The sequence below is a fragment of the Ammospiza caudacuta genome, chromosome 17, assembly GCF_027887145.1.
Source record: "Ammospiza caudacuta isolate bAmmCau1 chromosome 17, bAmmCau1.pri, whole genome shotgun sequence".
Lineage (NCBI taxonomy): Eukaryota > Metazoa > Chordata > Aves > Passeriformes > Passerellidae > Ammospiza > Ammospiza caudacuta.
In genome coordinates this window covers 10,557,244-10,568,014 of record NC_080609.1, presented here as the reverse complement: position 1 = coordinate 10,568,014, position 10,771 = coordinate 10,557,244, and the positions used below count along the sequence as shown (strand labels likewise).

Genomic DNA, 10,771 nt, shown 5'->3' with positions numbered 1-10,771 from the left:
TACTGAGCTCAGAGGGGTTATTTGTGAATAACTTCCAGCTAAAGTGATTAAGGGCTTCAGCCACTAGCCCCAGAAAAAACCAACAAAGAGCATCAAAAACATCCTGCATGTCATTGCTGCTGGCTTTTTGTTCAATGAGCAAGAGGTCTGTGTTGGTTTTGGTCCTTTGCCCTTGGGGGCACTTTTAACAAAACATAATACTTGAAAGAATTCCAAAATGTGTTTGTTTTTTTTTTTATTTTCTTTGAACTATAAGGTTAAAGATAAATAAAGGAGTATTTTGATATGTCTGAAAAATACTTGTGATAACAAATAGACAAAGCACTTCCTAACGTTCAAGACTTAAAAGTGCACTTTACAAACATGCCTCAGTTCTTGATAGCAAAAACCCCATCCAATACCTTTTCTTTTTTTTTTTTTTTAATGTAAGGTAAAGCACTCCATCCTGTTTTTAAAAATCATCTCTCTAAGAAATGTGAATATCTTCAGCAGAATCTTTGATACTTGTGTTTGGTTTAAGGTTTTGGGGTTTTTAAATTTTAAGCTGCTACAATATCTGCCAGAAAAAGCAAGAGCCAAGAAACATACTGAAGAGATAAGTGTTGTGATGAGTGCAAATTGGTAAGAAGTTCCTCTGGCAATCTCAGATTTGCAGAGAGGAAATTTGGGCTGCTGTACAGATGAGTTCCTCTTACAGAATTTTACAGTATGAGATGAACAAAGAGACTACCACAAAGTCATAGGCCACCACCTTAAATCCCACTTCAAAGCATCTCAGATCCTAATAGGAAGAGATTTGGATATGCAGAGTAGCCTGTCTGAGTTTATTTGCAAAAGTATTCTGAGTTCCTTAACATTCTCCATTGCAGGAATCATGCCCAATCATATAAATATATGTAAAACTATTGATAAACCATCTGAAAGTGATGACAACATGAGTAATTAAGGGTGTGTCACACCACTGTCACAGTGGGTGGCTGGAACATCTTGGGCAAAGGTTACAATTTCCTATTTCAGGATCTGCCATACAAAATTCCAAAAGCCATGAGGAACCCACAGTGATGTGCAGGGAGCACTGATAGCACTTCCTTAGCCATGGAGGTCACGTGCAAAACTTTACAGAACTTTATTATATTCATTTAACTATTTATTATATAGTTTTTTCCTCTTTTTTTCTGTTTAAATGCTTGTTTTGAGGGGAAATATGATCTCAGCATTCATTATGAAGAAAAAAGTGCACATTAATTTTGTACTCAGAGTATTAGCCTGTTCTTCAGGGCTGCTAATACCAGTTCTTTTCAGAACACAGCTCACAACAATAACATTCTTCCTCAAAACTATCACTTGTGGCAGCAAGGGATCCTCAGACCAAACAAACATTAAGTTTTTTGAGTCTAGAAACAAAAGGTCACCTGATAGCAGCTTCAGAAGAGAGATCTCTGAAGGGTGAGTGGCTCCTGTTTAAATGTTTTTTAATGTTCAACATTTAGCAGGGGATACATCTTTATTCTACTCCCTTAATGGGAATATTTCATTCAACAGAAACAAAAGCTCAGGCATATCTGTTAATATCATGGTGATTTTAACTGTGCAGAGAAACACCCAGCAGTGTTTCTCATCCTGGATGATGCAAGAGTTGCTATGGCCATTACATGTATTTATCATTTACCATGGTTTGCTTTCCCCTTTAAAATGAAGCTGTGCTGTAAGATTGGAGCTGGTTATTTAGGAAATATCTTGGAACTGCATTGAAAGCAACTGGCTTGTTAAGGCTTCTCACTAAAATAAAGTGTGTAAAAAGAATGCCCATTAATAACTACTGGTGGCTAACATCATTAAAGTAGCTTTGAGTTCACATACTAGATTTCCACGTTCAGGTGCAAGCATTGAGCCCTTTTATCCTCACAGAGGTTTTAAATTTGTTTGGTTTCTGTAAACACACATCTCCCAAATTGTACCTCTGGAAAAGCCACTCCCTGTCTGACTTCACCTTGTCAGAAACACAATCTCTTCAAGTACAATTTATGCAGTGGAAAATTGGAATGAGAAGCACCAAAACTACCTCTTGTCTTAAAAAAAAAGATTTTTATTTCTGTTTTTAAATAGCTTGACAAAACCCATCCATTGGTACTCTGAGTTCAAATGTAAACAGTTACAATACATTACTGCTGTGTATTGATTTTGCACATGAACCTATTTGCAGTGACAATCCATAAGACAAGGCAAACTGAAATGCACTGTACCAAGATGTACTAACTGAAAATACTCCAAAGACTGATCTGTAACTCCCTCCTGTGGTGTGAGTGAGCAGCTTCACCCTCAACAGCTCCTGGCAGCTTGGGGAGCACTCCTGATATTCCAAAGCCTCTCTTCAGGTTTCAAGTCTACTGTGGAAACTTCTCTCCCAAGTTAAAAGTGTCACAATACATTTTTAAAATACATTCAAAGTTGTAAACATCTTTCTCTGGAACAAAAAAATAAATGGTTTGTGCCAGCCTTCTCCACCTCCCACACTGCAATAAAAAATAATAATAAAAAATATAGGCCCAAAGACCAAGGCCATAGACTGAAATTGTTGTGCAGGGATGACATCACAGTTTACAGGAAGTATTGAGTATCAGCATAAAATTAGTCAGCATCAGGTAGCAGAACACATTTTCAAGAAATGGTTTCACTCAACTTCAAGTGAGTGAATGAATCAGGCACTGAATATTGGATTTCCTTACTTTTAAGAACAAAAGCTTAAATTACATTTAGGTATTATGTTTGATAATAGCTAAAATTGACTACAAACAGAAAATGAAGCACTGATACTTTTGCAAGTTTGGGTTTTGACCACTTTTGCTGTCAGGTTTATAGCATTCTTCCATGAAGAAGGAAAGGAATTTGCAAAACAGACTATACATATATAGAGATCACACAAATAAAATAGACCTTTTCAAGGCAGATTTTCTTTGTGGAAGTCCCTCTGGTCATTTTCTAAAATGTTTTAGCTTTTAAATTGATTTCATCATTAACTATGAAATAACCATCTTAGTCTGAATCTTGTATCACTACTTCCAAAAATACTAAGATAATTGAGATTTTGGGATGCAGTAGAGGATTAATTTCAAAATACAATAGGATTTGCTCTTACCAGTGCAGGCTGGTAAAGGATAGCATTATTCTAGCACTTCTGAAGTTATTACTCTTGTTTTCACACTGTCAGGAGATTGATATCTATGACCTTGTAATTTAAGCATGACAGTTGATCATAAATATCAGTACTTTTATAGGCAACATTTGGTTTATTTTAAAGTTCTAGCAAGTGCAGCTCTTCCTTGAGGATTAGAGGCTCTGCAGTCTAAAAAGGCTTCTCCCCCCACTCCCAGTTACTGGCTGTAACAGAAACAAGTGGCAGAACACATTTTATTCTGTGCACTTTTCGGGGGAAAAAAAAAAGGTTTCAAAATATTCACCTACTCTTTAATGTACTCTTCAATTTTTTGAAAAGTTACACTAAGTTCTAACCTTAATGTGTTTTATAAGCCCCAGATTCTAGCTGCAATTCTCAGCTGTCAGAGATACCACATAGTCGAATTAAATACTGGATTTTAATTGAAGCAGCTGTTTTGAAGAGGAAAAAAAGCAGAAATATGTCACATTGACTACACACTGCTCTGTCAGTAACACCACCTGTCATACACCCTGATGAGAGACTATGGACTCTTACATTTCTACATGGTTTCTGTCAATTTGTTGTGCATAATTAATTACAGGACAATGTTTCTGAGGTGGAACAAAATATCAGCATATGCTTATGCTGAGAAATTATAGTGAGAGAAATATGTGCATGACCAGGCCATAAAAACAAAAGGAGCAACCTGACAATAAGATTATATATTAGGAGAGTACATACAGGCTTGCTTCTTCCAAAAATTAAATGTGTATACCTATAAGGGGCAAAGGTGGAGAGAAGGAGAAAGGAAGCAAACTTTGGCAAAGTTTAAGAAAGTGCTGTCTTTACAATCCTAATAATAACTTAAAAAAAAAAGAGATAAATAAACCACAAACAAACAACAAACCACCAAACCTCAAACAACAACACTGAAAAAGCAAAAGGTTAAAAAATGTCTACAGCTGGAACTGTCCCCTGGTCAGGATGATGCAGACACAATAGCTGAGATTGCACTGGCTAAAAACCACATGGAGAAGAAACAGCACCATCTCTACTGCATTTTGCACTGTCAGAAAGTAAATAAGCATTTTCATAAGCATCCCAACATCATACTGTGGTAAAACAATTTTTATCTACATGCAGAGCTCTGTGCACACATTTAAAAGTATATTTTCTTTTCATAGCAGTACACCACATAGTAAATTTTCACTCAAGTGTAACTAGTAGGAAATTCACTTAATATTGAGTATTTTCTTATTTCTTTTCTAATGGCAGAAATAAAACTTTGCTATGTAGTGCAGGAAGGATCTGGACACTAATCAATGAAATTTCAGATAGCACAAGTTGTTTAGTAGAACCCTGACATTTTGCTTAGAAATAACCTCTTCCTAGAGAAGGATGAGAGACAAAAATACAGAAATATGAAGGCAACTCTTGGTTGAGTATAAAGGTCCCTTACCCCTACTAAGAATGTTATTTTTCTGTACTGTAATAATCATCTGAGACAGTCCTAACAGCACATTAACTCAGGAAAGTTTTCCACACTGGACACAGTGAAGCCATGAAACTCCACACAAACCAATTCTTGGCCAAGACACACCTTCCATCTTTTGAGACGAGTTAATATCAAAACATCTGTAGGAAGAGAACAGTGGCCTAAACCACATAGTGTTAGATTTATCTATAATTTCAAAGGATGGATGCCATCCTTCAGGTTCCTTATTCTCCCTCCAGACAGGAAAAGCCATTGAAACATTGCCTCAGTCAGGGCAGCAGTTCTGTTAGTGCCAGAACAGCGCTTTCAATCCATGGCCTCCCCAGGCTTAAAGTGCAGTCTGTTACATGAGATTTTAACATACCAAACTATGCTTTATTTGAATTTCAGAAGGAATGTTCAAGTTAAAATTACCTTTTAGGTTTTAAGCAATAAAATTCAAGGCAAGGTACATAAACTATCTTAAAATGGATTGAATCCACTTACTTAAGTATTCTTTGTATCTTATGGTCAATATACATATAATACACAACAAACATCCATCATTTCACTTAGCTGTATTGTATTTAAAGTGATCCTGTAATAAGTAATGAAAGGCCACACATTCAAACAAGAATTTGCTTAAAACAGGACTGTATTAGCTGGACTGTGACATGTAACACAATTCAATATTCCAAGATCTCCTCCTCCATAGGCTCGTCATCGATAAGGAGAGAACCCTTGGCACTCTGCTGTACACACAGTTAAATTCTAGTTTATTGGTGGTGTCTCTCATGTTTCATTTCCTCCCCTTTGAAATCACCATGAGAAAAAGGTGCATTAAAAACTGTGGTTTTATGCCTTTAGCTACTCCTCTTGCCTGTTAACCTGACAATCTCACCTCCAAGTTCTTGTACAGAACTGTGGTTCCCAAATGACACACAGCAGAGAATGTTCCAGGCCAAGCAGTCAGCTGTACAAACAAGGTCTCAAGTAACAACTGCAGGTACAGCTGTGCCAATGGATCCTTTGTACAGGAAGTCCAAGCACTCAAGTTTTGGGTGCAGAACTGTGTTTGTGCACATTTTAAAGTAAGGCTCACCATACATGGAGGGTATGGCTGTACCTGTGGAGCTGCATAGAGATTAATATGGAGTTGCACAACGTTGTCTTTAGCAATCAAGGCAGCTTAAACAAGCTCCAACCCCTCCCAGCCTTCATTCTTCTACCCTCAACTCTGCCAAGTGTTTTCTGGGTCAAGATACAGGCAGACAGCAGCTTAACACCGTGACTCCAAGCCACAGACATCTGGGGAAGTGTCTGTTTCTGGTGTTCTGGGATGTCAGATCCACATCACTTCAGGAATCTTGAACCTCTGCAACACCACGTGCTAACCTGTGTTAATACCACTCACTGCAAGGCTGATAAATTACAGCAGTGGAGATGAGAGTGGATGGCTTGACTGAGAGGGAACTGCTGCTGTCAGAGTAATTACTTATGATACATAATCCACTATTATTTTGGGACTTTCAGTCACTTTGTGACAGGTGATTGCATGGTCAAAAGTCTACAAGTTAAGCAATCATTTAAAAGCACACCAGGGAAAAGTTATTTTCTAAATGAAAGTAAGTGGCTTTTCATCTCTTTTAGTATCCAAAAGAAACAATCAGCCAATGGGGATCATGAAAACACAATGTATCACTTCACATAAAAAGTAATATATCTTATTTTCAGCACTCAAATGAGATTTAAAAATTTCAGCACTTCTCTCCCTAAGACTCATAATCAGCATCTTATCTTCATAATCAGGGACTTCTCTACATGTGTGCTAACAGTTCAATAACCACCACACTGGAAAGTACTGGCTTTCCAGCTAAGTTCAGTTCAAACTAAGTACAACATCACTTCTTCTCTTTCCAAGATGAAGCAAGACCAGCTGGCAGAAAGGATACCCAAAATGGATGTGTGAACCACTTTACTCCACATTAAGTCCTCACTTTTAAGTCAGAGTCAAGGGGAAGCTGAAAATGCATCCAAACCCTCACACCAATACCTCCCTCTTGATGTGAGCCTTCAGAGCACATTAAGCTGATCTACAGCAATGCCCCTGCTGAGGATTTTGGACATCAAAGTTTGACCTACTGCAGGATGAGTTTCTCCACTGAAGTGCCACCAGGAGCCTATTCCTCAAATTTCTATTCACCAGCAGCTCTATGGATTCCAGCATCCTTGCCCTGTTCTTTGGCAAACCTGTCCCAAAGCCAAAAGGCCCAGAAGCTGTTACTGTACTTCAGTAATAACAATCACTCTTTCAAGGAAAAAGAATTGTTTTAGAAAGTTGTTTACAGTGTCTATTGTAGCACAATAAAGCTCACAAAGCATTGTTAAATTAGAGCAGTACCATCCTTGGAAAGAACACTGCTGACAGTTATGCTGTATTGAAGACCACCCTCCCAACAGCTTTCCAGTTCAAAGTGTTTTAAGGACTGATACATCAGCTGCTGTTGGTTCAGAGCAGGAATTCAATTCTACAAGAAACAAGTTTCATTGGAAATGGGTATAAATAGTAGTAGCCAGAACACTCCACTAGTACAAACTCTATAGAAAACAAAGTATCTGTGCTAATCAAATCAGGTTCTAGTTTAGTGTTATCAGCAGACCTGCAGAAGTCCCAGATCTGAAAATGATGAAGTTCTTTACACTCAGATGCAGCTATTCCTTCAAAAAAAAAGTCTTCCATCAGCCAGTTTAACTAGCAATTATACAACTATAGTTTTTGCTTCAGCTAATTCTCACTAAAACCCAAACTGTAACCTCGTCTCTCTTATCTTCTGCTAATATTAAAAATAGTCGTTATTCAAACCTCAGTACTTTTTTACCTTCACTACTGCATACCAGAGACCTGCTAGTGCAAAAGCTAGCACAGAGATTACTAGCTGTATGATGTGAAAATTATTAGTCACATACTGTATATTCATAAGCATTTGCTCATATCCAAGTGTTTGCTCTGAAGATACAAGGTTTAAGCAACAAAGGAAAACACATGGTTTCTGGTTGTTTGAGAGTCCCATAGCAGAGTTGTTCAGAGAGGCAACCAGATTAGAACAGGAATCAGGAAGTCCACCAAGCTCCAATACTTTAAAAAATACAAACTGCAATTCATTCTCTTTGCTACTGCTCATTTCTAATTCCAGAAACCACAGGTTTTTATTATACTGCAAATTTCCCAGCCAGAATTGTGCAAAACATACAAAGTTGTCTCCTGGGCAGCCTGAGCTGAAGTCTCCAGAGATGCTCCAAGCTTCTTCCAGCCAGCCTGTTACTGAAATGCCACCAATGCAGTGAGAAACCCTATGGAGATTGTCTTTCCCAGGAGAAAAATGCAGATGAAATGAATCCTTCCAAGGAGCAGCTGCACTAGAGTTCGTCCCTGCTGATTCACTGAAGCTCAGAGGCATTTCCTTGCCAACAGAAGACAGAGGTATAGTATTAAAGAGAGAAAAATTCCTGGTGTTATGTAATTCTTGTAAACTGCTACTATGATTTTGAGAACTGTCCAACATGGAATGCACGTGTGTCAGATGAGCTGCTGGCTTGTGGTGATCTGGGCCATTGTCACATACTCGTTTCTGGGTAAAATCTTCTTTCTTCATAGTCCTAGAGCACACGAGCACAGCTTTGATGCTTCACAACAGGCTGGATTTGAACAAGAGTGACTGACTCTAGTTGCAGCATACAGCAGAAGCAGCACACCAAGTCACAAGTCAATGGATCTCAATATGGACCTAAAGAGAAAGAATGCAGGAAGTTATTACACTGCTAACCCAGTTTCCTGGTTCCCAGTGTACTGAACCAAAAACAATTAAAAATCTTTCACATAAAGAATAAGCCAGCTACAGAAAGTAACAGTTGTCCCAGCAGACAAGTCTCCCTACAGGCTGCTTGAGCACATCCAGAGGGGTAGGAAGTGTGCCCAAACACCAGCTGCCCGTCTATAGTTTCAGTTTAATCTGCTACAAACTCTCTTTTGGTGGCAGGCATGAAAGTGAGTCAGCAAAGGAGCAGCCAGAGAGATTCGCTGTGTAACAGCAGCATTTCCCTTCACCAGTGGACAGGCTGGGGCTGATTAGAGGCTTAACATGGAAGGTTACTATTAAAGTAATCCTTAATTAATTAAGTAAACAGAAGTGCAAGCTGAAATCAGGCACACAACACTGGAAATCAACAAAAGCTTCCCGGAGGGAACAGGTCAGACTGGCTGGCCCAGCACAGTTAGCGGGAATCAGCTGTAGCACAAAGGAAAGCTGGTGGTGTTCCAGGAGAGCCATTCTGTACCAACACTGATAACCAGCAAAGGCAAGGCTTTTTCAGCTGCCAGGGTTACCAAGCTACGTGTACAACTCCTGGCCATCTGGCTCATTTTCAAGCTTCAGAATTTTAGGGCAAATCGCAACAACAAAAATAGGAGATGCCACATTTTGACCTCTTCCCATTTCAAATTACCTTTTACAAGTAACAAACCCTAACCAGACTTGTTTTTCAGCCCTTGGCCACTGGCCAGATGTCAAAATTTTCATTACAGCTATGTTTACGAGGAGAAAGAGTGTCTGATCCTGGCTAGAACAGATGTTTGTAGCAACAGCGCACAGCCTGTTCCTGCTGCCAGTTAAGGTAAAAGTAAATCTTTTATTTCATCACAAAAACAATGAAACTCCAACCCTACAACAGGTCAAAGCTGTGTTAGAGAGTTCCAAGTTTTGTAGAAACAGGCTCAAAACAGGAGAGATACAAATTCAATCTGAAGCATCTTCTTCATGCAATAACATTGATATTTAAAACTGTGCATTTTCCGTGCTGCAACTGTTCTTGATTTCAAAAAAACCCCAATCAACCGAGGAAGGAAATTGTTTTCTCTGCTCCTTACAAGGTGTCAGGACCGTGCTATCAAAGTGCACATATTCACGATTTATTCCCAGTATTTAAGTCAGCTATGGCTTAGGCAAAGGCACAGCAAAGCGGCGGGTTTGCTGCTGACGCGCAGAGCGAGCAGCCCAGCGGGGCACTCGCCCCCGGCCACCGGCAAGGGCAAAGCTCCGGGGCTGCGTCCGTGCAGAGCCAAGCGACACTGCCCGGTGACACGGGGCAGGCACAGCCCCCGCCCCGCCGCACCGACGGGCGCTCCTTCGGGGGCGCTCCGCCGTTACCGGGGAGCGGCTGCGAACCGCCCCCGGGCCCGGCCGGTGACACCGGGACACGAGCCCGGCCCGGCCCCCCCGCCCACCTGCAGCCGCACGTTGAGCATCATGGAGGCGACGATGTAGAGGTAGGGGAAGTTGATGCGGAGCTTCCAGGCCAGGTCGAAGAAGATGAGGAGGGTCCTGGTGAGCCCCTTGCAGAACACGCCGTAGGACCTGGCCGCGGCCGACTGGGAGAGCCTGGCAGCGAGTGCGGACAGAGCCGCCGCCATAAACCCGCCCCCGCTCCCGCGGCCGCGCCGCGCCCGGGCGCCGCCGCCGCCTCCCCGCGCTGCGCGTGCCCGCCGGGCGGGGCGCGCGGCCGCGCGTCAGCACCGCGCGTGCGCCGGCCGGGCCGGGCCGGGCTGCCGCAGCGCGCGGCTCTGCTGGATGCGCATGCGCGGGAGGCGGGCGGGGCGGGCCGTTGGAACGGGAGCGGCCCCGCCCTCACGCGCCGCCCCTCGGCCCGGCCCCCGGTGCCGGTGTCGGTGTCGGTACCGGTGTGATGCTTGTGGGGCCAGCACGGCCCTCATCGAGTCCCGCTGCTGGCCCCGCACAGAGCAATCCCCAGGAGTCCCGCTGTAGGCCTGAGAGCGTTGTCCGGACATTTTCTATCAGGTTTGGTGCTGTAGCCGCTTCCCTGGGGAGCCGTTCCAGCCCCGCCGCCCGCTCGGGCAATGTTCTGCTGCTGACACCCAGCTTTAACCTCCCCTGGGTTACCGCAAATCAACTTGTTTTGTGAGGGCCTGAGCCAGGTGTGCTCTCGGGCCTGCTCAGTGACACCTGCACTGATGGATGTCGTAGAACGATGGAAGGGTTTGGGTTGGAAGGGCCTTTCAGGCCCCCCAGTCCCACCCAGGAACACCTGGCACTGTCCCAGGTTGTTCAAACCCATCCGGCCTGGCC

At 42.2% G+C, this 10,771-nt stretch overlaps 1 protein-coding gene across 1 annotated transcript; it reads right to left on the bottom strand.

The window, feature by feature from the left end:
- Positions 1 to 2,065: 2,065 nt before the first annotated feature.
- On the bottom strand, positions 2,066 to 10,098 carry LOC131565381 (small integral membrane protein 10-like protein 2A). The gene is made up of 2 exons (XM_058816239.1): positions 9,913 to 10,098; positions 2,066 to 8,416 (listed from the first exon to the last, which is right to left on the bottom strand). The coding sequence occupies exons 1-2, from the start codon at positions 10,096 to 10,098 to the stop codon at positions 8,396 to 8,398; spliced, it is 207 nt and encodes a 68-aa protein (XP_058672222.1). The 3' UTR covers positions 2,066 to 8,395.
- Between the last annotated feature and the right edge of the window lie 673 nt (positions 10,099 to 10,771).

What these genes read in the sequence shown, in the direction of transcription:
- LOC131565381 (XM_058816239.1), bottom strand. Translation starts at nt 10,098, where the DNA reads ATGGCGGCGGCTCTGTCCGCACTCGCTGCCAGGCTCTCCCAGTCGGCC. An exon ending in TGCTCAACGTGCGGCTGCAG is followed by an intron (nt 8,417 to 9,912) that starts GTGGGCGGGGGG and finishes CTTTCTCTTTAG; the next exon opens with GTCCATATTGAGATCCATTG.